The sequence below is a fragment of the Mesocricetus auratus genome, unplaced genomic scaffold (genome assembly GCF_017639785.1).
Source record: "Mesocricetus auratus isolate SY011 unplaced genomic scaffold, BCM_Maur_2.0 Super-Scaffold_100676, whole genome shotgun sequence".
Classification (NCBI taxonomy): Eukaryota; Metazoa; Chordata; class Mammalia; order Rodentia; family Cricetidae; genus Mesocricetus; species Mesocricetus auratus.
Genome location: NW_024429266.1, coordinates 182603390 through 182631055, shown reverse-complemented (window position 1 = coordinate 182631055; position 27666 = coordinate 182603390). Strand labels below are relative to the sequence as shown.

Genomic DNA, 27666 nt, shown 5'->3' with positions numbered 1-27666 from the left:
CAAATGAACCAAGACAGAACTAGACATATCCGCAGAAACAGTTGACCTGACCTAATGAGAGCACACAGACTCGAGTTATAAAGCAGGGGAACCAATGTTAGACCAAAACAAGCCCTCTAAATGTGAGTACCAGCTAGGAGACCAAGACAGTCTATGGAACCTCTAACTGTGGAGCCAGGGTTTATTCCCAGGCCACAAATGGACTTGGGGTTCCCATTCCCAATGGAGGGATACTATCGCAGCCCAGATACGCAAACGAGGGCCTGGGCCCTCTCCCAAATGATGTGATGGACTTTGATGATCCCCTGTGGAGGGTCTCACTATCCCTGGGGAGTGGATGGTGGGTAGGTTGGGGGATTAGGAGGATGGGAGGGTAAAGGAATGGGGGACAGATATGTAATTTTCTATATAAAAAAATAAAGAATAACATGGTGATTGCAGTTACTCTAAAGAGGCACTGAAGTATGGGACTTCTTAAAGGAAGAAAGAGACTTACTTCATTTTTTGTCCTTTCTTTTCTATTGTTTGGCAATTTCACACACCCCTAGCTCCCCTTCTCACTCCTCTTCCTCTCTGGCTAGAACTCTTCCCTATTACTCCTTCTCCTACACTCACATCTTCTTTTTGTGTGTGACCCACAGGGCTGGGTGAGTTTCTTGTCCAGATGTGGGTGGGAGGTTATCTATAGGAGCAGGGGCAGTTAACCGCTGAAATGGCCACATTGTCTCCTACACACTCATGTTTACACAATAGAGTACTGATACTTTGAGTTTTCATTAATGCATTTACTATCTGTGTTTTAACACGTGTATGTGTTGATTTCCTACATATGAAATGTGGGAATGAACCGAACCAGAGGCAGCTGCCTTCATCCAGGTAGGAGGGCTGGGGGCTTGAGGGACAGTGCGGGCTCTGGGGATTGATCGCTCTGGAGATTGATTGCTCTGGAGAATGGTCATTTTTACCAGCAGGAAACAAACGCCAGAAGAGGTGGGGAAACAGTGAAGGAGATCACAGAGGAGCCACACTTTATTGACAACTGGATGTCTACATAGACAGGCTTATGGTTTGTACATTAAAGTTGATAAAATTAACTATACAAAGCTCTTTAATACATAAAATGATTTCAACTCATTCTGTGCTTAATTTATATGATTTAATTAATGTCCCCAATGGGTGTAAAGTTACCTAGTCCCACTTCATTCAAAATTATCAACATTAACATGGACACACACACAAATGCATACACCCTACTCCCACACCTAACCAAACATCAGTATTCTATATTTAATCTAGAAAATCATCAGGCATCAATGCTGCTGCCTTTAAAAATGGTGGAGGAGAAGGCAGGTTAAAAAGTTGTCGGTTGAAAAATTCTCAGCTCAGATGCAGGAAACATTAGCAAATCAAATTTCAGACAAGAAAATTACTTTTCTTTAAAGAAAACTGTGTGTGTGTATGTGTGTGTGTGTGTGTGTGTGTGTGTGTGTGTGTTGTGTATGCAGATGAAAGAGACAGACACTGGATTTGGTGTGGCAGGCCACTGTGAGCCACCTGATGTGGGTACTGGGAACCAGACTCCGGTCCTCTGGAAGAGGAGCAAGCAATCTTAACTGCTGATTCATCTCCCCAGCCCCCAGTAGGCTTTCTTATGGTCAGTTGTGACTGAACCACTAGCAGTACAAATATAGTAATTGTAGGTTGTCAACTAAGTGATTTTCTTGCCAATAGTACAGCTCTTCAATATTGGACAATTTATATAAATGAATTAAAAGGTGATATATTTATGATTCAAAATGGAAACACCAATGGAATGAACTCCTAATAAATAAAAACATTGAGTCCTTAGCCAAGTGAAAAGGTCAGCATATCTGCATTAACGTTCCTGGAAGTACAAAGGAGACGTGGTTGTCTCCTGAAAAAAGTCAATGTGAGTCATAGTCCAGATTGCCATGAACAAACAAGAATCGGAGGTCTTCCGCTTTCCGAGAACTCTGTTTCCTCAGCTTTAAGGGGGGGGTGGGGGGGGAGTGGTTGAAAGAGCCCATTAAAATGAAGTTGGGTCAGCATGACACTATGTGCTTCGACCTGATGACTAGAATGAAGAAAGAAGAAAAACTGTTAGAAGGTTTATGCTCTTCCTTTCTACCTGTGTGATAAATCACTGAGACCTGTTTTACCCAGTTTTCCTGGGAGATTGTTAGGAACTATTTAAATGTGGAAGTAAAATATCAAACAGTAAAAATGCTAAAAGTTTAAGCTGAGATTCGGGTTTAAATGGGACCCTGTTCCTCCTGCTGGGTTGCCTTGTCTGGTTTGTGCCTAGTTATGCATCTTGTTACGCCATGTTCAGTTGATATCCTTAGGAGGCCTGCTCTTTTCTGAAGACAGAGGGGCAGTGGGGTACCAGAAGGAGTGGAGAGAGGGGAAGCTGCAATTAGGACATAATATATGAAAGAATTTAAAAACCAAGAAAGAAAATGATTTTTCAATACCAGTTTGTCTACTGCATGTATGAATTTTAAGAGGCAATAATCTGAATAATAGAAAATGGCAAAAAGACTATTCAATTAATACATAACTAATACTTAGTGACTAAAAAGTAAATGTCTTAAAATGCTGTCAAGGAAGCAAAGATAAAAACTGGATTCCCCATAGAACGATGATCATTCCACCAAAACACCATACAAAACCTAACTTAAGCATATGGGCATGCACGTGTGCATACACACACACACACACACACACACACACACACACACACACACATCCAGAGAGAGAGACAGAGAGGGACACAGAGAGAGAGAACACAAACCACACTATGTTGAATTTAAGCGAAAATAATTAAAAACATCCTCATGGCTGACAATGCCCTATGATGCAGCGTGCTCTCTATTTCTATGATGCACAGACACTTTCCCTGGTCTGATAGTTTCATCTTTGTCATCTCCATCATAAGGACATCTTCGTGGGCTTCCAGCTGAATGCTTCTCCAGGTAACTTACAAATGCTCCTTGCCCCAAAGTGACAAGGAAAGTCATTCCAGGCCCATTTATCTTTGGCATTAACAAGAACAACACAGTCTTCTTTCTTAAAGTCATTGGGTTCACCCGTATGCCAGAATCTGAAAGAGAGCAATGAGATAGATATTTCACAATCTGGAGAAATAGATCGAATAATAGAGCAAGTGACAAAGCAGCTGCAACCTGCATGACAAGAGCCCCAGCCATACGTAGCTATTGGACATTTGAAATGTGACTTCCAACCCTGGTGCACACGCTATTAATCCCAGCACTCCAGAGGCAGAAGCAGGTAGATCTCTGAGTTCGAGGCCAGCCTAGGCTACAGTGTGAGTTCCAGGACAGCCAGGGATACATAGGAAACCCTGTCTCAAAAACCAAAACCAAAACCAACTAACAAAACAAACCCAAACCCCAGCATGGCACTGGCACAAAAGCAGACTAGGGGACCAAGGGTGTGGAATTAAGAAGTCATAAGCAAGTCAGATGCATTTCTATATCTACCTGATTTTTTACAGTGAAGCCAACATTGAATATGGGAGGGAAGAGCAGAACTGGATAACTAACTCTAAAACAATGAAACCGAATTCTTACTTCCCACCTCACAAAACTCAACTCTCAATGAACCAAGGTCCTCAGATAAAACCCGATGCCCTGAATCCAATAGAGGGAAAAAGTAGAGATGCTCTGGAAGTCATGGGCACAGGACTTTCTGAACAGGACCCTAGTGGGGAAGGGATTAAGATCAATACTAATAAATGGAACCTTGCGGAGGCAGAGAGGGTCTGTAAACCACATGACACCACCCTTCAAGTGGAGAGGCAGCCTGCAGAGGGGAGAGGACATTATCACCTACACATTTGACAGAGGGTTAGTATCCAGAGTAAACAAAGAACTGAAAGGGAAATAGGTAAACACCAGGAAAACAAATGGGGTTTGAAACTAAGTAGAGTACTCTCAAAAGATAAAGTACAAATGGCAGAGAAATGTCTTTAAAATGCCCAAAATTCTTTGCCACTGGGGCAATGCAGGTTAAAACTGCTCTGAGATTTTATCCTGCCCCAGTCAGAATCCCTAAGATCCAAATTAACAAATGAAGGCAAATGTTGGCATACATGCAGAGAAAAGAGAATGCTCATTGATTGCTAGTGGGGGTGCAAACTGGGACAGCCACTATGGAAATCCATATGAAGCACCCTCAAAAAGCTAGAAGTGCATCCAATACATAATCCAGCTATACTGTTCTTGGGCATATATCCAAATGACTCTATATCCTCCTGTAGATCTCTGAGTTTGAGGTTGGCCTGATCTACAGAGTGAATTCCAGGACAGCCAAGGCTGTTGCATGTAGAAACCCTGTCTGGAAAAAATCTTTATATTATTTATATTATTACCACAAATTTTACTAATTTTTCCATGTTTTGAAACATGGTCTCAATATGTAGCTATGGCTTCCCTAGAACTCTCTCTATGTGTGTGTGTATTTATATAGTTTTTCTATTTGAAACATGGTCTTGTTATAGAGCTACAGGCTCTCTAGAACTTACCATGTAGCCTAGGGTTACCTCAAATTATCAACCCTGCTGATTTCATCTCATGAATTCAAGGATTATTTGTGGGTGCCAACATTACTATTAGAAAAACTTAAGTTATGCTTGTGGCTTTCTATTATATTTTTATTATACAATGCTAGTTTCAAGGAGGAAAATAACCAGGTTAAAACTCTTTCAAGAATAATTACAGTTCCTATAATATTACTTATCAAAATGTAATCCTAAACACTTTTTCACATTACTTTCATGTTGTCTGTTCTTTCGTCAACACTGTATCATCAAAAATACTGAACATTTTGCTGATGTAGTAGGATTATTGTGCAGTAGGAACATAGCATATAGAGATTGTTCAACTGCTGGTATTCTGTTGAGTAAGCACTTACATTGGTGTACCCTACTTTAAAATGATTTCTCCTTGCCACCTCTTCTTACCTTTGCCTATAAATGCCATTAGCCCAAACCAAAATACTCACACCATGCGTGGGTTAAATGGTGTCTGATCTACCCACTGCCACAGACCATCCATGTGCTGATTGTTAAGTCCCAGGAAATAGGAAAATTGTCTGTCCAAAAGCTGAGTCACAAAGTTCTGTAAGACAAAACACACATTTTCTTGTAGGTGCTCTTGGCTGATGTCCATTAGGATAATAAGGAGAGAAGAAGTCAGTGAGATTATGGGTTAGGTGTAAACACCATGGTATCAGGTAAGTCTGTCCTCAAACCTGCTTAAAGTAGTACAGGAGCCCATTCATCAAACCCTAAGATTTCTGTCACGTCTACTGCCTCATAGAGTCACCATGAAGATTAAGAGAGACTGTGCTGACAACCCCATGAGCACATGCTAAATAGGACTGAATGTTTTAGAGACTTAAAAAACAAAACAAAACAAAAATGACTGCCCCAGACCCAATCCCACAGTGTCATCCTCAGCTCTGCAGTAGGACACCCATGGCAGCCTTCCTTGGCCCCCTGCTCCCATCTCTTATGGATCCCACAGATCTCCCCCTTCTAACCATCCTCTCTCCACTTTTTGCCTGCCCCAGACCCCAACAATAGCCGGCACCCCTGATAACCCAAGGGCAGCTCCTCCTAGGGCAACAAATAGGATGAAGGTAGACCCACACCTCTCCTACTGCTCCTGAGATCCAATCCCCCCACTCTTATCCCGGCTCTGTGGCAGAAAACCTGCTGTGTTCTCCCTTTCTTCTCTGACCCCTTTCCCAGTGAATCACAAAGATCTCCAGCCTTCCTTCCTCCAACTCATCCCAGTATCTCAGTCTCCAACACCAGCAGGCATTCCCTGGGAAGGCACCAGCTGAGCAGGCCAGGGAAACAGGCAACACACAGCTATGAAATTCTCTGAAGATCCAGAAAGGACACAGAAACTAAGGAACAAAATACCCAACCAACAAAGACAAATCCAGAAACCAGCACATAGACATATAATTACCCCAAAGTCAGATGCCTAGACACCAACATTAAAATGCAATCAATAACAGCCAGGGCATAAATGTCTCCACTAGAGCCCAGCTATCCTGCCATTAAAGAAATTCAGAGAAACGCAAACAAAAAATGAAGGAAATTAATAGGTCTCAAGCAAACACAAACAGTTGAAGGAAATGAGTAAAACTGTTCAAGACCTGAAAATGGAAATTGAAGCAATAAAGACAACAAAAAATGAGGGAATCCTGGGAATAAAAAAATTAGGAGTCTGAAAAGTAATTACAGTGGCAAACTCAAACAACAGAATACAAGAGATGAAAGAGAGAAGAAATAGACTCCTCAGTCAAAGAAAATGTTAAATCCAAAAACTCCTGACACAAGACAGCCAGGAAATCTAGGATTCTTTGAAAAGACCAAACCTAAGAATAACCCAGCTAGCTCCAAGGCCCAGAAAATGTCTTCAATGAGATCACACATGAAAATTTTCCTAACCTGAGGAAGGAAGGCCCAGAAATAGAAGAAAAATTTCCTAACCCAGTGAAGAAGATGCCTATGCAGGTACAAGAAGCATGTATAGCACCAAATATATTGACCCAGAAAAGAAATGTCCCTCACCACATAATAACAAAAACACTGGACATACAGTACAACAAAGAATATTAAAAGCTGCAAGGAAGAAAGACCAAGTAACAAATAAAGGCAGACCTATTATAATTACACCTGACTTCTCAGTGAAGACTATAAAAGCCTGAAGGGCCTGGACAAATGTGCTGCAGACTCTAAGAGACCACAGATGGTAGCCCAGACTACTATTGAAGGAAAACTTTCAATCACCATAAATGGGGAAAACAAGATTTTCTATGATGAAGTCACATGTAAACAATATCTATCTACAAATTCTATCTATCTACAAAAAATTCTATCTATCTACAAAAGGTGCTAGAAGGAAAACTTCATCCTAAGGAGGTTAATTACATCCATGAAACACTGGAAATAAAACAACCTCACACCAGCAAATCAAAAGAAGAGAAACACACACACACACACACACACACACACACACACACCATCACCAACACCACCACCAACAACAAAATAACAGAAATCAACAATCACTAGTCATTAATATTCCTCAATATCAATGAACTCTATTCCTCCAGTAAAAAGATACAGACAAACAGAATGGAAGAGAAAGCAGGATCCCTCCTTCTGCTGCATACAAGAAACACACCTCAGCATCAAGGACTGACATTACCTCAGGGTAAAGGATTAGAAAAAGATATTCCAAGCAAATGGAGCTAAGAAGCAAGCTTGTGTAAGCATTTTAATATCTAACAAAATATGCACCAAACCAAAACTAATCAAAAGAGATGGGAAGGACACTACATACTCATCAAAGGAAAAATCCACCAAGATGACATTTCAGTCCTTAACATCTATGCCCCAAACACAAGGGCACCCATGTTTGTAAAAGAAACACTATTATAACCACAGCTTAAATCACATATTGACCCTAAAACACTGATAGTGGGAGATTTCAATACCCAGTTCTCACCAACACACAGGTCATCCAGACAAAAACTAAGCAGAGAAATTCAGGAGCTAGCAGACATTGTAAACCAAATGGACCTAACAGAACATTTTACCCAAACACAAAAGAATATACCTTCTTCTCAGCACCTCACTGTTGTGATATCTTTCTTGCACAAATAAATCATGTCTGGGGGTCAGAAAATGGAGCTTACCACTAGCTAACTATAGAGGTCTGGAGGTCTGTACAGACAGGCAGGAAGTGACATAGCTGGGCAGTAACAGTATATAAGCAAGGACAAACAGGAAATCGCTCTCTTCTCTGTGGTGACGGTTAGAAGGTAAGGTGAGCTGTGGCTTGCTCCTTCTCTCTGATCTCTCAGTATTTCCCTCTATATCAGACTCCAGCCTTTTATTATTAAGGACTCCATTTACTCCTCACAGAACTTTCTCCAAAATTGACCACATACTCTGATGCCAAGCAAGTCTCAACACATACAAGAAGATTTAAATAACTCAGCCAGGCATTGGTGGTGCACACCTTTAATCCCAGCACTTGGGAGGCAGACACAGTCAGATCTCTGTGAGTTCGAGGCCAGCCTTGTTTACAGAGTGAGTTCCAGGACAGCTTCCAAAGCAAAACAGAGAAACCTTGTCTTGGAAAACCAAAAAAAAATTTTAAATAACTTCCTGCATCCTATCGGACCACCATGAATTAAAACTGGATATCAACTGCAACAGAAACAAGAGAAAGCCTACAAACTCATGGAAACTGAAAAACTCTCTAATGAATAAAAAATGGGTCAAGACAGAAATTTTAAAAAAAGAAATTAAAGACTTCCTAGAATTCAAAGAAAGTGAATTCACAACCTATCAAAGCTTATGGGACACAGTGAAAGTGGAGCTAAGAGGAAGGTTCATGGCACTAAGTGCCTATGCTAAAAAATTGGAGAGATTTCATGCTAGCAGCTTAATAATATACCTAAAAACTCCAGAATAATAACAAAAAACCTCACATCCAAGAGGAGCAAATGGCAAGAAACAATCAAATGGAGGGCTGAAGTCATCAAAATAGAAACAAAGAATCAATGAAACAAAGACTTGGTTCTTTGAGAAAATCAGCAAGATAGACAAATCCTTATCCAAACTAACTAAAAGACAGAGAATATCCAAATTAATAAAATCAAAAATGAAAAGGGTCAAGGCAGGAAAACAGACACTGAGGAAATCCAGAGAATCAAAGGGCATGCTTTAGAACACTGTGCTCCATCAAATTGGAAAAACCTAAAACAATAGATAGTGTTCTTGATAGCTACTACTTAACCAAATTAAATCAAGATCAGACAAACAATTTCAATAGACCTATAACCCCTAAAGAAATAAAGGCAGTCATTAAAACTCTCCCAAGGGAAAAAAGTCAGGGACCAGATGGTTTTAGAGCAGAATTCTATCAAACTTTCAAAGAAGAGTTAACATCAATACTCCTCAAATTATTCCACAAAATAGAAACAGAAGGAACATTCCAAATTCATTTTATAATGCCATATGCAAGCCACATAAAGACTCAACAAAGAAAGAGAATTGTAGAACAATTTCCCTGGTGAACATAGATGCAAAAAAAATGCTTAATAAAATACTTGCAAACCAAATCCAAGTACACATCAAAAAGTACAACCACCAAGATCAAATAGACTTCATTCTAGAAATGCAGAGATAGTTCAACATATGAAAATGAATAAATATAATCTACCATATAAACAAAATGGAAGAATAAAAAACATAATCATCTCATAAAATGCAGAAAAGCCTTTGGCACAATCCAACACTCCTTCACGATAAAAGTCCTTAGCGAGATTAGGGATACAAGGGACATACATAAACATAATGGTCAATTTACAAAAAGCCTATAGCCAACATCAAACTTAATGGAGAGAAACTCATAGCAATTCTATTAAAATCAATGCAAAGCTGTCCACTCTCTCCATAGCTCTTCACTATAGTACTTGAAGTTTTAGCTATAACAATAAGACAACTGAAGGAGATAAGGGGGATACAAATTGGAAAGGAAGAAGTCAAAACATCATTATTTGCAGATTATATGATGATGTATACAAGTGACTCTAAAAATTCCACCATATAACTCCTACAGCTGGTAAATACTTCCATGAAGTGGCTGGGTACAAGAATAAGTCAAAAAGATCAGTGGCCATCCTAAATACAAATGGCAAACAGGCTGAGAAAGAAATCAGGGAAACAACAACTTTCACAATACCTTTCAAATAATACAAAATATATAGGAGTAGCTCTTACCAAGCAAATGAAAGACTTGTATGACAAAAATCTCAAGTTTTGCTGGGCAGTGGTGCCGCACGCCTTTAATCCCAGCACTCGGGAGGCAGAGGCAGGTGGATCTCTGTGAGTTTGAGACCAGCCTGGTCTACAAGAGTTAGTTCTAGGACAGCCTCCAAAATCACAGAGAAACCCTGTCTCGAAAAAAACTCTAGTTTTTGAATAAAGAAATTAAGAACATGTCAGAAGATAGAAAGATCTCCCACGCTCATGGATCAGTAGAATTAACAGTAAAAATGACCATCTTGCCAAAAGCAATCTGCAGATACAATGCAATCTCCACCAAAATTCCAACATAATTCTTTACAAACCTTGAAAAGACAATTTTCAACTTTTTACAGAAAAATGAAAAATCAAGGATAGCTAACAGAATTGCTAGAGGTATCATGATCCCTTATTTCAAGGTGTACCACAGAGCTATAGTAAGAAAAACAGCACACGACATTGGCATAAAAACAGACAGGTTGATCAATAAATCAAATTTTTCGATGGAATTGAAAAAATCCAAATACATATGGACACCTGATTTTTGGTGAAGAAGCCAGAAATATGTACTAGAAAAAAAGACAACTTCTTTAGCAAATGGTCTAACTGAATGTCTACTTGAAGAAGAATGCTAAGATCCATATCTATCACTCTCCACAAAACTCAACTCAAGGCGGATCAAAGACCTCAGCATAAAACCAGATACACTGATCCTGATAGAAGAGAAAGTGGGGAATAGCCTTGAATACATTGGCACAGGAGACAGCTTTCTGAACAGAATACTGATAGTTCAAGCACTAAGATCAACAATTAATAAAGGGGACCTCATGAAATAGAAAAGCTTCTCAAAGACAAAAGGCGCCATCTATTGAACAAAATGGTCTATAGAATGAGAAAAAAATTTTAATAACTTCACATCTGGTAGAGGACTAACATCCAAAATATATAAAGAACTAAAGAAACTAGATATCAAAAAACAAATAATTCTTAAAAATAGGGTATAGATCTAAACAGAGACTTTTCAATAGAGGAATCTCAAATGGCTGAGAAACACTTGAAGAAATGTTCACCATTCTTAGCCATCAGGGAAATGCAAATCAAAACTACTTTGAGAGTCCATCTTATACCTGCCAAAATGGCCAAGATCAAAAACACAAGTGACAGCACATGCTAACAAGGGTGTGGAGCAAGGAGAACACTCCTCCATTGCCAGTGGGAGTGCAAACTTGAACAGCCAAACCAATATGGCGCTTCCTCAGAAAATTGGGAATCTATTTGCCTCAAGACCTAACTATAACACTCTTAGGAATATGGCCAAAGGATGCTCAATCCTACCATAAGGACACTTACTCAATCATGTTTGTGCAGCCTTGTTCATAGAAACAACCTAGATGTACCTCTACCAAAGAATGGATAAAGAAAGTGTGGCACATTTACACAATGGCATATTACTTAGCTGTTAAAAAATGACATCATGAAATTTGGAGGTAAATGGAAGAAACTAGAAAAAATTATCCTGAATGAAATAACCAAGACCCAGAAAGACAAATATGATGTGTATTCACTTACAAATGGATATGCACCATTAAGTAAATGTTACCCAAGCTGCAATCCACAGACCTGGAGATGTTATTTAAAGAGGAGGGCTCCAGGTGGGACTCATGGATCTCCCTAGGAAGGTGAAGTAGAATAGGTTATATGGGTGGACTGGGGATGGGTGGGGATAAGAGAGAGGGGGATGTGGTGATATATTGTTTATGATTTATTAAAACTTGCCTGAGGATTCAGAAAGCAAAGTCAGTCTCAAGCTATAGAGATCAGGCAGTGGTGACACACATTTAATACCAGCAGTGAGAACTAGGAGGTGGTAGTGCACACCTTTAATCCTTGGACTCAGGATTAAGAGATAGATGGATCACTGTGAGTCCAAGACCTCCCAGATCTGCACAAGAGTGAATGAGTCTAAAAGTAACACACACCTTTAATCCCAACATTAGAGACAAGTATAAGCAAGGTATCAGGGAGGCATTTGTTCTCCAGCCACACTGAGGAGAGGTTATAATCTGAGACTTGGTGAGAGCTGTGGAGACAGGATCAGCCCTTTCAGTCTGAGGTAGAGGTAAGAAGCTAGTGGCAGCTGCTTTGCTTTTCTGATATTCAACTTGAAGCTTGAACCCCAATATCAGTCTCAGGGTCCTTTAATTTATTCCTGCTAATGAGGGATCAGTTATGGGGGGAGACGGGATGGAGGGAGAGAGTGTGGGAAGAGATCGTTGTAAGGGGGGCAGCATTTGTGGGGTGGTGTGAAAACGGTGCAGCGGAAACTTCCTGAAATCCATGAAGGTGATCCTAATGAAGACTCCTAGCAATGGGACACAGAATCTCAACTGGCCATCTCTTGTAGCCAGGTGAGGCTTCCTGTGACAGAATTGGGTTGCATTCAGTTGAGTTGCTGGCAAGAAAGGTCTCATGGAAAACCTCAAGCAACCCAAGTTGATGCTAAGACAAAGGGTTGCTCTATGAAAACTAACATCGGGTTTCCCGTTACCATACAACTCATTCAATAAAGAGAAATCAAACTGGCACCTATATGGAGCCTTCACCCCTACTTTCTAGTTTTTTGGTGCAGGAAGGTGCTCTGCAGGCTACCGAAGAGAAATGTGGGCACCAACCCCACCACAAAGTCTTTGACCTACAATCTGTCCTGCCTAAAAATCATGCAAGGGCAATGGTGGCACAGAACTTGTGGAAGTGATGAACCAATGTCTGATTTGACCCAGACCCAGCACTACTTGGGTAACTAGAACCAGAGACTAGACTAGGTAGCCCAGAGTCCTACAGTAAAACCAAACGCTACTACAGGTCTTTTTAGAAAGATCAATAAAATGATTCCCAATGATATTCTCCTATACTCATAGATCAGTGTCTCACCTAGTCATCATCGTAGCGACTTCCTCTAGCAGTAGATGGGAATGGATGCAGAGACCCACAACCAGACATTATGCAGAGAGAGAATATAAATGGAAGGTCTCCATCAAATCTCCTCCACTCAGAGTTCAGGGAATCCCAAAGAAGAGGAGGTAGAAAGATTGTGAGAGTCAGAGGGGCTGGAGGACAACAGGAAAACAAGACCCTCCGAATCAACTAAGCAGGATGCATATGAGCCCACAGGGGCTGAAGAGGCAAGTACAGGGCATACATGGGTCTGTACCAGGTCCTCTGCATGTATATTATAGCTACTAGCTTAGTATTTTCGTGGGACTCCTGACTGTGAGGAGTGGGTCTCTGACTTTTTTGCCTGCTCTTGGGACTCTTTCATTCCAGTTGGTTTGTTGTGTCCAACTGAGATATGATAGTTTTGCTTCATCTTATTATATTTTATTTTGTCTTGGGTTGTTATCTCTTATAAACCTGTTCTTTTCTAATAAGAGACAGAAAAGGAACAACTCTGGAGGGGAGGTGGGAAGGAACTGGGAGGATTAGAAGGAGGGGAAATTGTAATCAGGATATATTGTATGAGAAAATCATCTACTTTCATTAAAAGAGAAAATCCTTTAATTGTTAGGCTATTTCATTTAATTCTATTTCATTTAAAGAGTTAGAGAGTCTATACATGGCAAAGTCAAAGAGACAGAATTCCTAAGGAAATCCTGTTGACCAAGGAAAACAAAGCTGGCTTAGGGAACATATATGAAAATATATCACATGTAGAGAGCAATGTCATATCTTTACAAATTGAATTTACCTTCAAATGTACTTACTTAGATTTAGTACCATACATTAGAACTATTTTCCATATATAATAAGCCATTTCAATCCTGATAATCCACTCATGTACTTATATGGTCATGCATTCATGCATTCTACTATATGTTCTACTGTATGCTCATGAGTCCTACTGTATACCTGACTTTGTGCAGGATATTGGAAATACAAAGGCGAACAAAGTGTGGCCTGTGCCTTCTATCAAGTGGGAATCATTGGAAGAACTTCAAGTCACTGGAGTAGAAGCTGACATCTCTCTGTGCTCAAAGAACCTTAGCAGAGCCTACGTCATAGACTAGGGGAGTAGAGAAGTAAAGGGCAGCTTTCTGGGAGAAATGATGCATCATTAAAGTCTGGGGAGACTGGAAGTTGGCCGCATGGAGAAAACTGGCTAATTTTCTAACACGTAAAGTGCATACACTTCTACCCATGCACAGGGCCTGCGCCAGGTCTGTGTACATGTTATGGATGCTAGCTTGGTCTTCTTGTGAGACTCTTAACAGTGGGAGCAGGTGCATTTCTGACTCCTTTGTCTGCTCTTGACACTCTTTCCTTCCCATGGGGCTACTTTGTCCAGCCTTGATGTGAGGACTTTCACCTTGTCTTATTGTGTCCTATTGTTTTGCCCCATATGGCAGTCATATCTTGGAGACCTGCTCTTTTCCGAAGAGAAAATAGAGGGGAAATGGGCCTGGGGGAGAAAGGAAGCTGTTGGGGGCCAAGTAGGAGCAGGGTGGATCTATGCTTGGGATGTATTGCATGACAGAAGAGCCTATTTTCAATAAAAAAACAAAGAACAAAGTTACGTTCTGTAATATATAATTCCTTGGGTACGTTTTCTATTATCAAAGAGGATAAATTATGCTACAATGTATGTTGGACTTTGTTATTATGAAAAGCATGGCTGAAAATCAAAGAGGTGAGGAAAGAAGGAAGTGGGGAAAGGAAGAAAAGGCTTTCCAGACTCATGGAGAAGACAAAGGGAAGATACATAGAGTCAAGAAAACTCTTCTCTACAAAGAGACTTAAGGCAACAGAATAACTGGCCGCCCTAGTTAGCTTTTACTGTCTACTCACACAGTCTAGAATGACTTGAGAAGGCAGTCTCAGGGGAGGGATATCCAAATCATACTGGCTTGTGGGTATGTCTGTGGGGAGGTGTGTGGATTATTAATTGGCACAGGAGGGCCCCAGCCTGCTGTGGACAGCACCATTCCCTGGCCAAGGGGTCCCGGGATGAAAAGAAACTAGCTAAGCGTGCAGCTTTGAGTGGGCTGGACTGCAGTATTCCCCTTGGTTTCTGTTTCAAGGTCCTGCATGAATCCCTGCCCTGGATTCCGCCCATGAGGGACTGTAGGCTGAAATAAACCCTTTCCTCTTTGAAGCTACTTTGGGTTGTGCTTGTCACAGCAGCAGAATAGAGCGAGAGCATCAGAACACCAGCTTGAGCTGAGCTGATACGTACCTGCTCTGCTTCGGCATTGATGGTCGCCAGATGGCTGCCCATCCCTGAGCAGTTCCTCTCGCTCTCATGCCATGTCTGGTTGTCATTAAGAGCAAAGTAACAGTTAGACTGGAAGGCTATCCAGCCAGCAGGGCAACAGTTCCAGGTACCTTCTTGGGTGAGAAATGAAACAGGTATTAGTTACAAAGGAGCATTTCATTTGTGACAGATGCATACTTGCCTTACTACGAGTATTACCTTAGAAGACATCAAGTGTCCTTACATGTATTTGCTTTCATATTTAAAATATTTCCAGAGATAGCAATATACCTCAATGGTACTTTCCTAGAATGTGAGAAATCCTGAGTTTGATACTTAGCAAAGAAAGAAAGGAATTGAGAAGGGGGATGGGAAGGAAAGAAAAGGAGAGAATTTTTAATGTAAAATTAAGCAAAATGTTCCTATAACAAAGTCTTTTGGAGGACATTTTATTTGGAAGAAAAGCAAAGAATATGCAAAACTCAAGCATTTCTTAGTTCTCTATAGCTTTATAAATTCCAGAATATAAATAAATAAATAGGCATCTCAGCAAAGTTATATAAACTGAGAAGAAACTGTTCTCATGATATATCTGAATCAAGGTAAAATTGACTGAAGTTCTTGTGATATTTCAGATGTCAAAAATACCAATCTAGGGTAAAGATGCAGACCTGTAATCTAAGCTCTTAGGACACAGAGGCAAGAAGATACCTAGTTCCAGGCCAGCTTGGGCTACATAGTAAGTCCCTGTCTCAAAAAACAAACAAACAAAAAAGCAAGATCTGGACAGTGAATCTGGATCCCAGCCCAACGAGATTCAGCCCACCTAGAGACTTCCAGCTTCCAAGTCCCATTCTCCACCCACGGGACAGGTGAGGTAAGCGTGGGTCTGTCTCCAGCCTGCTTTCTGGTGCCCTGAACAGAACCACCAGAGACCTGAGGACTGCTCAGCAGGTCACAGCCCGACGGGATTCAACCTGACGCAGACTGCCAGAACTATAGTCCCTTTCTCCACCCATGGGGCTAGATAGGCCTGGGCCTGTTTACAGCCCACTCTCCCATAATCTGCACACAACTAGCTGAGGACAAGGTACTGCATACTGCAGCCCCCATCCCGGCAGGAGCCAGCCCACCCAGAGACTGCCAGAGTCCAAGTCCCATTCTCCATTCACAGGACAGGTGAGGATCCAGCCTACCCAGAGATTGCCAAGGCCCTGACACTAGGACGGCCTCCATCCACGCAAGAGGAAAGCCACCAGGGTATTGGATCTGCTCCCACCCACTGGAAAGGAACAGGGGTCACATACCAACCAGGGGAGGAAGAGTCTCCTTCTGCACCCACAGGAAGAAATGATGGGAAGGAGACAATGTAAAAACACACCCACCAACAGAAAAACCAATATGACACTGCCAGAAACTAGAGAATCTACGCCCGCAAGACCTGAACAGTCCATTGTGGAGAAAGCAGATGAGAAAGACCTTAAAAACAGCTTCATGAAAATGATAGAGGCACTCAAAGAAGATATGAGAAAATCACTTAAAGACATGGAAGAAAAAACAATCCAAAAAATACAAAAAAGTGCAAGAAATGGAAGAAAAGACAAACCAAAAAAAATCCAACAAATTCAAGAAAGAGAGAAAAAGACAAAGCAAAAATTATAAGAAACAATTCAAACAGTGCAACCATTGAAAGCTGAAACAGAGACAATAAAAAAAACAGTCTGAAGGAATGCTGGAAATAGAAAACCTGGGCAAATGGTCAGGTACTACAGATGCAAGCATAATCAACAGAATACAAGAGATGGAAGACAGAATCTTAGGTGTTGGAGATACACTAAGGGAAATAGATTCATCGACCAAAGAAAATCTTAAGTGCAACAAATCCCTAACACAAAATATCCAGGAAATATGGGACACCGTGAAAAGACCAAACCTAAGAATAATAGGTATAGAAGAAGGTGAAGAAATCCATCTCAAAGGGGCAGAAAACATATTCAACAAAATCACAGAAGAAACCTTACCCAATTTGAAGAAAGACATACCAATGAAGGTACAAGAAGCCTACAGAACACCAAATAGAGTGGACCACAAAAAAGAAAGAATATTAAGAGCAGCAAAGAAAAAGGCCAAGTAGCATATAAAGGCAAACCTATCAGAATCACACCTGACTTCTTCATGGAAACTTTGAAAGCCAGAAGGTCCTGGATAGATATTCTACCAACACTAAGAGACCACAGATGCCAGTCCAGACTGCTATACCAAGAAAAGCTTTCAATCACTATAGATGGAGAAAACAAGATATTCCATGACAAAACAAGATTTAAGCAATACGTATCCACTAACCCAGCCCTAAAGAAAGTACTGGAAGGAAAACTCCAACCCAAGGGAGTTAACTACAACCAGAAAAACATAGGCAATAGATAATCCCACCTTACCAACAGCTAAAAGGAAAAAGAGGTGGAAATCTACATATAATTCCACCACCATGAACTATTCCAAAAAAAATGAGAATGAGGAATCAATGGTCATTAATATCCCTCAATATTAATGGTCTTAACTCACCCATAGAAAGACACAGGCTAACAGAATGGATTTGAAGGCAGAACCCATCCTTCTGCTGCATACAAGAAACACACCTCAGCCTCAAAGACAGACATTACCTCAGACTTAAGGGTTGGGAAAAGATTTTCCAATAAAATGGACTCAAAAAACAAGCAGGGGTAGCAAGCCTAATATCTAAAAAATTAGATTTAAAATAAAATCAATCAAAAGAGATGAAGGAGGGCATTTCATACTCATCACAGGAGAAATCCACCAAGGTGAAGTTTCAATTTTGAGCATCTATGCCCCCAATACAATAGCATCCACATTCATAAAAGAAAAATTACTAAAACTCAAATCACATATAAAGCCCTACACACTTATAGTGGGAGATTTCAACACCCCACTCTCACCACTAGACAGGAATAACAGACAGAAACTTAACAAAGAAGCAAAGGAACTCATAGAAGTTATGACCCAATTGGGATTAACAGACATCTATAGAACATTCCATTCAAATAAAAAAGAATATACCTTCTTCTCAGCACCACATGGAACCTTCTCAAAAATCGACCACATACTTGGCAACATATCAAACCACAACAGGTACAAAAAAATTGGAATAATTCCATGTAACTTATCAGACCACCATGCTTTAAAGTTAGAATTCAACAACAACACAAATCGCTGAAACCCTACAAACACATGGAAGTTGAATAATTCACAATTGCACCATTCTGGGGTCAAAGAAGAAATAAAAAAAGAAATTAAAGACTTCCTAGAATTCAATGAGAATGAGAACATATTCAAACTTATGGACACTTTGAAAGCAGTGCTATGAGGGAAGTTCATAGCATATGAAGAAAGTGGAGAATAGTCACACTAGAGAATTAAAAGCACAACTGAAAGCTCTAGAACACAAAGAAGAAATCTCACCCAGAAGGAGTAGATGCCAGGAAAAAAATCAAATTGAGGGCTGAAGTCAATAAGTTCAAAACAAAGAAAACAATACAAAAATCAATGTAATGAAGAGTTGGTCCTTTGAGAAAATCAACAAGATAGACAAGCCTTTATCTAAACTTACCAAACAGCAGAGTGTGAACATGCAAATTCACAAAATCAGAAATGAAAATGGAGACATAACAACAGACTCTGAGGAAATTCAGAGAATCATCAGGTCATACTTTGAAAACCTGTACTCCACAAAATATGAAAATCTAAAGTAAATTGACAATTTTCTGAATAGCTATCATTTGCCAAAATTAATCAAGAACAGATAAGCAATTTAAATAAACCTATAAGCCCTAAGGAAATAGAACCAGTCATCAAAAGTATCCCAACCAAAAAAAGCCCAGGGACAGATGGCCTCAGTGCAGAATTCTACCAGAAATTCAAAGAACACCTTATGCCAATTCTGCTCAAAGTATTCGATGCAATGCAAGCAGAAGGGTCTTTGCCAAACTTTTCTACGAGGCTTCAATAGTCTTGATACCCAAGCCACACAAAGACACAACTAAGAAAGAGAACTTTAGACCAATATCCCTCATGAACATTAATGCAAAAATACTCAATAAAATACTGGCAAATAGAATCCAAGAACACATCAGAAAACTCATCCACCATGACCAAGTAGGCTTCACCCCAGGCATGCAGGGATGGTTCAACATATGAAAATCCATCAATGTAATCCACCATATAAACAAGTTGAGAAACAAAAATCACATGATCATCTAACTAGATACTGAAAAAGCCTTTGACAAAATTCAACATCCCTTCATGATAAAGGTCTTGGAGAGATCCTGGATAACAGGAACTTACCTTAACATAATAAAAGCTATATACAGCAAACCAACAGCCAACATCCAAACTAAATGGACAGAAACTCAACATAATTCCTCTAAGATCAGGAACAAGACAAGGCTGTCCACTATTCCCAAACTTCTTCAATATTGTACTTAAAGTTCTAGCTAAAGCAATATAACAATGAAAGGAGATCAAGGGCATACATATTGGAAAGGAAGAGGTCAAACTTTCACTATTTGCAGATGATATGATAGTTTACATAAGTGACCTGAAAAACTCTACCAGGGAACTCCTGCAGCTGATAAATACTTTCAGCAAAGTGGCAGGCTACAAGATCAACTCAAGAAAATCAGTAGCCCTACTGTATACAGACGATAAAAGGGCTGAGAAAGAAATCAGAGAAACATCACCCTTTACAATAGCCACAAACAACATAAAATACCTTGGGGTAACACTAACCAAACAAGTGAAAGACCTATATCGCAAGAACTTTGAGTCTTTAAAGAAAGAAATTAAAAAAAGAAACCAGAAGATGGAAATATCTCCCATGCTCTTAGATAGGTAGGATCAACATAGTATAAATGGCAGTCTTACCGAAAGCAACACACAGATTTAACACAATCCTCATTAAAATCACAGCACAATTCTTCACAGACCTTGAAAGAACAATAATCAACTTTATGAGGAAAAACAAAAGACCCAGGATAGCCAAAGCAACCCTATTCAACAAGGCAACATCCAGAGACATCACCATCCCTGACCTCAAGCTCTATTACAGAGCTATAGTCCTGAAAACAGCTTGTTATTGGCACAAAAATTGACAGATAGACAAATGGAATCAAATTGAACACCCTGACATTAACCCATACACGTATGAACACCTAATTTTTGACAAAGAAGCTAAAATTATACAATGGAAAAAAGAAAGCATCTTCAAGAAATGGTGCTGGCATAATTGGAGGCTGACTGCAGATAGATCCATGCCTATCGCCATGCACAAAACTTAAATCCAAATGGATCAAAGACCTCAACATGAATCCAGCCACACTGAACCTCTTAGAAGAGAAAGTGGGAGGCACCCTTCGATGAATTGGTACAGGAGACTGCTTCCTGAATGTAACATCAGTAGCACAGACACTAAGATCAACAATTAATAAATGGGACCTCCTGAAACTGAGAAGCTTCTGCAAGGCAAAGGACACAGTCAGCAAGACAAAAAGGCAACCCAAAGATTGGGAAAAGATATTCACTAACCCCACATCTGACAGAGGGCTGATCTCCACAATCTACAAAGAACTCAAGAAGCAAGTCTCCAAAACACCAAAGGACCCAATCAAAAATGGAGTACAGAACTAAATAGAGAATTCTCAGTAGAGGAGTCTAAAATGGCTGAGAGACACTTGAGAAAGTGTTCAATGTCCTTAGCCATCCAGGAAATGCAAATCAAAACAACTCTGAGATACCATCTTACTTCTGCCAGAATGGCTAAAATCAAAAACTCCAATGACAGTTTATGCTGGAGAGGATGTGGAGAAAGGGGAACATTCCTCCACTGCTGGTAGGAGTGCCAACTTGTACAGCCGCTTTGGAAATCAGTATGGAGATTCCTCAGGAAAATGGGAATCAGTCCACCACAAGACCCAGAAATTCCACTCTTAGGCATATACCAAAAAGATGCACATTCATACAACAAGGATGTCTGTTCCACTGTGTTCTTAGCATCATTATTTGTAATAGCCAGAACCTGGAAGCAACCTAGATGCCCCTCAACTGAAGAGTGGATAGAGAAAATGTGGTACATTTACACAGTGAAGTACTATTCAGTGGAAAAAACAAACAAACAATGGAATCTTGAAATTTGAAGGCAAATGGATGCACTAGAAGAAACCATCCTGAGTGAGCCAACCCAGTCACAAAAAGAGAAACATGGTATGTACTCACTCATTTACAGATTTTAGACATGAATCAAGGGAGTGCCAGCATACAATCCCACTGCCAGAGATTCTGGGAAACAAAACCTTCATCCAGCGACTGATAAAAGCAGAGGCAGATACCCACATATAAACACTGAACTGAACTCCTGGAATCCAGTGTGAGAATAGGAGAACTAATGAGCAAAGGAGCTAAGACTGGACAGGTTTAACCCACAGAAACAGTTGACCTGAACAAGGGGGAGCTCTTGGACCCCAGACTGATGGCTGTGTGGAAAGCATGGGACTGACCGAGACCTCCTGAATGTGGGTGTCAGTGAGGAGGCCTAGGTAATCTATGGGGCCTTGGGTAGTATTTATCCCTTGTGTACAAATAGAATTTGAATGCCCATGCCACAATGTGGGATGCTCTCTCAGACAGGACTCTTGAAGGAGGGCCTAGTCCCTACCCTGGAAGACATGACAGACTCTGGAGATCCACCATGGAGGGCCTCACCCTCCCTGGGGATCAGAGTGGAGATTGGGTGGAGATCTGGGGTGGGGTCTGGTGGGGAAGAATGGGGAGGAGGGGAGGGAGAGGGAGCTGTGATTGATATGTGAATCAAGCTTGTTTCTAACTTAAATTTAAAAAAGGGGGAAAAAACAAGATCTGTTGATGATGAGCAATTACCCAGTATGTACAAGGTCCTGCACTCATGCCCAGCACCACAAAAGCAAACTAGGTTATGTGTTGCACTGTTGGACTACAGTCATGAGAAGTCATTCTGACCAGTTGGCTGTTATTCTTCTTTGTAGCCAGTTCTCACGTTGTATTGCATGGTTCCCTTCCGACTTACTCAAGTCTCATGTTGTGATATATTGTTTCTTTCTGACTTACTATGGTCTCATGCTCTGTTACATTGTTTCTTTCTGATTTACTATGGATGCTCTTTAAAGGCTGAACCAAAGCAAGCAAGAAGTTTCCTCTGCTACCTGTAGCTCCGGGCTCTGGCTCCCCTCGGGTACATGTTAGCCTTGTGTGGTAGTCTGAGAACTTCACCATTCCTGCTCTTCTCTCCCAACGTGAAAAGTAACGATGTGTAACTGTCAGGCAGGAAAAACAGTTATTCCCCAGGTAGCCACTGATTTAGAAAAGTGAGCGGATCTCCCCACCCTTCTTCCCAGAGTTGGTCCCCACACATTTTTTCTTTCCTATGCCATTCTGTCATCCCAAGGAAATTCATTGGAAGCAACTGCAGAAAGCTAATATTTTGTAATCGTTTTACCTGTTTTGTGATTTGCATTGGAAATTTTGGAATCTTTTGGGTGCATGCCATTTTCAGTTTATTTTATCAGAATGTGCATAAGAGTGAGGGTTTTACTAAACACTGGGCTACTTCTACAAAGTTTTAGGAACTTCATGAGTTTAGTAATATTTTTACTATATTTCAACTATTTGAAATATATTCAAATATTAAAAAGAAAAATAAAATGAATATGCAGGATGGAAAATTACCATAATGTGAACGCTTGGGGCAAAAACTGCCAAGTTCAAGAAACAGGATATTGTCAACACCCCAGGTAGCCATCATACCCCAAACAAAGCCCTCTCTTCCTTTGAAGTTAACCGTCTTCACCCTGTGCTGTGCTTTGCAGTCCAGCCTGGAACCACACATATCAGAACAGCCTTCTTTGCGATTGTCTAGGGATGAACTCAGCTGGCATGTGTCCTTTGGTGCTGACTTATGCTCAGCACTGTTTCTGAAGCAATACTGCTGCCCACAGTTTTAGCTCACCCATTTTCATAGCTAGAAAGTGATGTATCATCTTCACACAGCTTCTGGTACATTCATTGCTTCCTGAGTTGGCTGACATGAACCGTGTTACTCTGAGCATTTTTGACCTTGCATCCTAAAGCAAGTAAGTGTGCATTTCTGTTGCTGGTGGTAGTCACAAGTGTGGCAAATAGGGTATGTGGTTAAAACTTTCCAAACAGGCTTAATACTTAGTGTTCTCTCCTGTGGGTATGCACCATGGGCCCAGTTTTCTGTCCTCGTCATCAGATGCTGTACTTTTAGTCATTGCCATCCTGGTGTTTTACAGTGTTGACTCATTGTGAATTGCAGTTTTACTTCCCTAACAGCCAAGGAGGTTGACAGTGTATGTGTTTGTAATCTTTTCATTTTCTCTTCTCTATAATGTCTACTTAAGACTTTGTCCATTTTTTCATTATATTGTTGACATGTTTCAAATTGTTTTAACATTCCAGACATTAATGTAGTACAAATATTCTGTCCTGTAGAGTTCTGTTTTCACCATAGTGGGCTGTTGTTTGCACATAATATGATGTAAGAACCCAATTTCATTTATTAAACATGGTCAATGATGTCTAAAACATTAGTTTAACAAAACTCTCCTTTCCCCATAGCTCTGAAATATCCCCCTTTATTTTAGATAAGGAACCACTCAAGCAGAATCCATACCTCAACTATCTATTCTTTCCTCCAGGCTGTTGTCTTAGACTGACATTGTATTAATCCAGTCTAATAACCTTATCTTAAAATATGGTTTCGGATAGAACAAGACTTTGTATGAGGTCAGTTGCGCTGATGGCTTCATGGGTGTATGTTTGTCCCCAGTCTTGAGGTGGACACATTTAATGTGCAGAGCTTTTATGTGTCAATTATGCCTCAGCAAAGTGCTTGTTTTGGAAGCAAACAGAGCAACCTTACATAGACTGGAAAATCAAGAGCACAGCTCTAATGTTAAGCATGAGACAGAGAATGCATTGTATGCAGACACACTGGGAAAAGTGAAGTTTCAGGCACACATGTTGGAAATCTTTGGGGAAAATAATTCAAGATGAGCTTTGTGTGTTTAGTAACTTACCCAAACAACTTGCGATGAAGCAAGCACTGAGAAGTGAGATGAAAACAGCAGCAAAAACCCAAGGGATCAACTTGGGGTGTCTGGCATCTTGTGCTAAGACAGAAAGAAAAATAGGTTAGTTTCTTCTCTGCCATGAGGGAAGCCAAGATTATCAAGCAGCATGCTAAATATGAAAGTACAGAAAGCATTTTAGGAGACAGACTTAAGTATTTCCTGTAAATAAACCAATCTTAGAGCCTGCTAGTAAATAACAGATAAATAAGTAAACTTGTCTTTATAAAGAAAGGTTTTTTATGAGCAGAACATAAAAATGAAAGCCATAAAAATTAAAGCTTCTATTTAGCACAAGTAATGGAAAGTGTGCACATGCGTGTGCACATGCACACACACACACACACACACACACAAGAAAGCCCTTGCTGTAATATCACTATCAAACACGCATAAAGCATTTCTAAAATTGGTTCAAAAACTTAGGAAAATTACGAGCAGGATATTTAGTCTGCTGAGACTATAAGTGGTCATTAGACAAAGGAAAATATGCTCCATCAAACAACTACAAACCAAAATACTGTGGCAAGGGTTTCACATTGATCCAAGAAGCATATTGAAAGCATCCAGTGTTAGCCTGGCTGAGAGGAAGCACTCAAGAGAGGAGATAGCTGTGTTGCTGAGGCTAGCCCCTGAGAGAAGCTCCTGAAAACAACCAATGAGCAGCATTTGCCCTTCTTGGCTTTTGGTTTCATTTATTTACTTGGTGTGTGTGTGTGTGTGTGTGTGTGTGTGTGTGTGTGTGTGTGTGCATACCAAGGTGCGCGTGTGGAAATCAGAAGGCAACTTGTGGGAGCTGGTTCTCTCCCTCCATCAAGTGGGTCCTCAGGCCTGATGGCAAGTGCCTCATCCACTGAGCCACTTTGAAGACCCAGCTTTTATCCATTTTTAAGTGCATTAAAACAAACTTGTTTCTAACTTAAATTTTTAAAAAGAGGGGAAAAAGAAAGAAAAAACAGGAAAAAATGCATTGCATTTGCTTTACCAACTTCAGGCTAGAACTCTGCACCACAAAAATAACTGTTTATTTGTGTAAAAGCATATTTCTAGCAGTATATTTTTCTGCCAGGTCTAGTACAATTAGGCAAATAATCCCAACTATTCAGGAGGTGAGGAAAGGTCTAATTTCAAGGGTTGCCTGGGGTACAGAGGGAGTTTAAGGCTAGTCCCTGAAGCACAGTGAAATTCTCCATAGAAATTAAAAGTAAAGAAAGGACTGCATGTGTAGCTCGGGGGCAGAGCACTTACTTCCCTAGTGTATGATTGACACTGCTTCTAGTCCCCAGCACAAAACAAAAACCAAAAACAAGCAAGCAAAGCAAAACAAAACAAAAAGCAGTGTCTTTTAAGACTACAGTACATTGTGGTCCTGTTGAAATTAGCTATAGCAGACTGATGAGATTTTAAGGAAGACTAAGTTTTAAACATATATTAACATATTTGCTGTATTACTAGGGCGTCTTTTAGTTATTCTTTAATAATTTCGTACATCTAAGCAATGTATCTTGATCATACCCGTCCTTAAGTCCCCCACCTCGCCCTCCCACTCCCATCCCCAGCAAGTTCCCACTTCCCCATTCATGTTCTCTGCTTTTTTGTTGTTGTTGCTGTTGCTTTTGTAATTCACTGAACCCACTGAGTGCTGTCTGCTGGAATACTGACTGATCTCGTGCAGGTAGCCATAACTGCTATGACTTCATGGCTGCAATGGCCATGTCATATCCAGAATATGCATCTACACCTTGCTTATAATATAATGTAATATAATTAATATAATAAAGTGTTACTTAGCAGTCTCACTATGCAAACCCAGTAGCATCACTTGACAAGAAACCAGACAGAGCCTCTGTCATATCATGAGCCTGTGTTTTCTGTAGTTCTTCCTTCCCTTCAAAGTAATCTTCCAAAGTGTTTCATTATCCTTTTCTTGTTATCCCGTTTCTTTTTTATACTCTTTATCTCTTCTCTTGGTTCTATCTGATTTAGTATCTGTTATGCAACTTATCAGGATTCATCTATACCCTTTCTCTTTGCCAAGGTTATCCTCATTTTGCTCTCATCCCTGTCACATTTGCATTGCATTAATTCACATTTTAAAGTCATAGTCATAAATATTTCTACCTAGTTAAATGTGAAAGGCCCTGGGCTTGATAGCATATCACCTGTTGTCTCAAGAAACTGGAAGCAAGAAGATCCAGTTGGAGGCTAGCCTGGGCTACACAGACAATTCAGGGTCAGCCTGTACTGCCTCCATAAACTTTGCCTTAAAGGAGGGGAGCAGGGACAGAGAGAGACTCACATTTCCTTTGAGGCGCTTCTAGCTGCATTATGTGTGCCAGGAGATTCAGGACCCTCTTCTACTTCTTCACATTCAGAAACATTTAAAACTTGACATCAATGCATCTGACCCATTCCAGTAAGATCAGTAAGTGCCCGGTAAAAGAGAGCTAACTGAGAAGAAGAAATCTTCAAAAGTGGGGTTTCCTCTAAGGTACTCCAGCAGACGGGGCAAAGAGAAAAAGGAAATTGAGAAAGCAACTCCAAAACAGTCAGTAGAAACTTCCAGAAGTGTGTCATATAAGATTTCTCAATGTGTTTTTGTTAGTCATGTGTTATGCTTTCAAAGGCAGTCAATGTTTGAGGTAAGATGGGGCTTAGAGAATTCTGTGAGTTCGACAAGATGTGCCCAGGATGTGCACAGTGCGTATGAAGATGTGAAAGCCTTTGCTCTAGAGCTAAGGAAGAGGGCGGTGAAGCCACTGGCTGAATCTCAAGCTCTTCCCAGGTAAGGGAAAACAGGCTTGTTGTGGCAGAGGTTAAAAGGTTTCATGATAAAGGCACTGTGGTGATCCCTGGCTCTGCCTACGGGATTGATAGATGCCATCCTAGAGCCTTCATCCAGTAGCTGATGGAAGCAGAAGCAGAGATCCACAGCTAAGCACTGAGCCAGGCTCCTGGAATCCAGTTGTAGAGAGAGAGGAGTGATGAGCAAAGGGGTCAAGACCAGGCTGAGGAAACCCATAGAAACAGCTAACCTGAGCATGTAGGAGCTCATGAACCCCAGTGTGACAGCTGGGGAGCCAGTATAGTACTGAACCAGGTCACCTGAATGTGGGTGTCAGCTAGGAGGCCTGGGCAGTCTATGGTACCTCTGGCAGTGGAACAGTATTTATCCCTAGTGCACTTTGGGAGCCCATTCCCCATGGAAGGATACTCTCTCAGGCTAGGCCCTCCCCCAAATGATGTGACAGATCTTGATGATTCCCCATGGAAGGTCTCACCCTCCCTGGGGAGTGGATGGGAGGTGGGATGATGGGAGGGGGAGGGAACTGGGATTGTATATA

The 27666-nt window shown here is 40.6% G+C and overlaps 1 protein-coding gene across 2 annotated transcripts; it reads right to left on the bottom strand.

Moving 5' to 3' along the window:
* Positions 1–1011: 1011 nt before the first annotated feature.
* On the bottom strand, positions 1012–26832 carry LOC101838715 (C-type lectin domain family 4 member D). 2 transcript variants are annotated; one of them, XM_013110292.3, is made up of 6 exons: positions 26622–26832; positions 24272–24364; positions 22376–22486; positions 15111–15262; positions 5047–5162; positions 1012–3124 (listed from the first exon to the last, which is right to left on the bottom strand). In XM_013110292.3, exons 1-6 carry the CDS (start codon positions 26647–26649, stop codon positions 2953–2955), a joined length of 672 nt encoding a protein of 223 aa, XP_012965746.1. In that variant the 5' UTR covers positions 26650–26832; the 3' UTR covers positions 1012–2952. The 2 variants fall into 2 exon arrangements, with proteins under 2 accessions (XP_012965746.1, XP_021080373.1); XM_021224714.2 differs by lacking the exon at positions 22376–22486.
* Between the last annotated feature and the right edge of the window lie 834 nt (positions 26833–27666).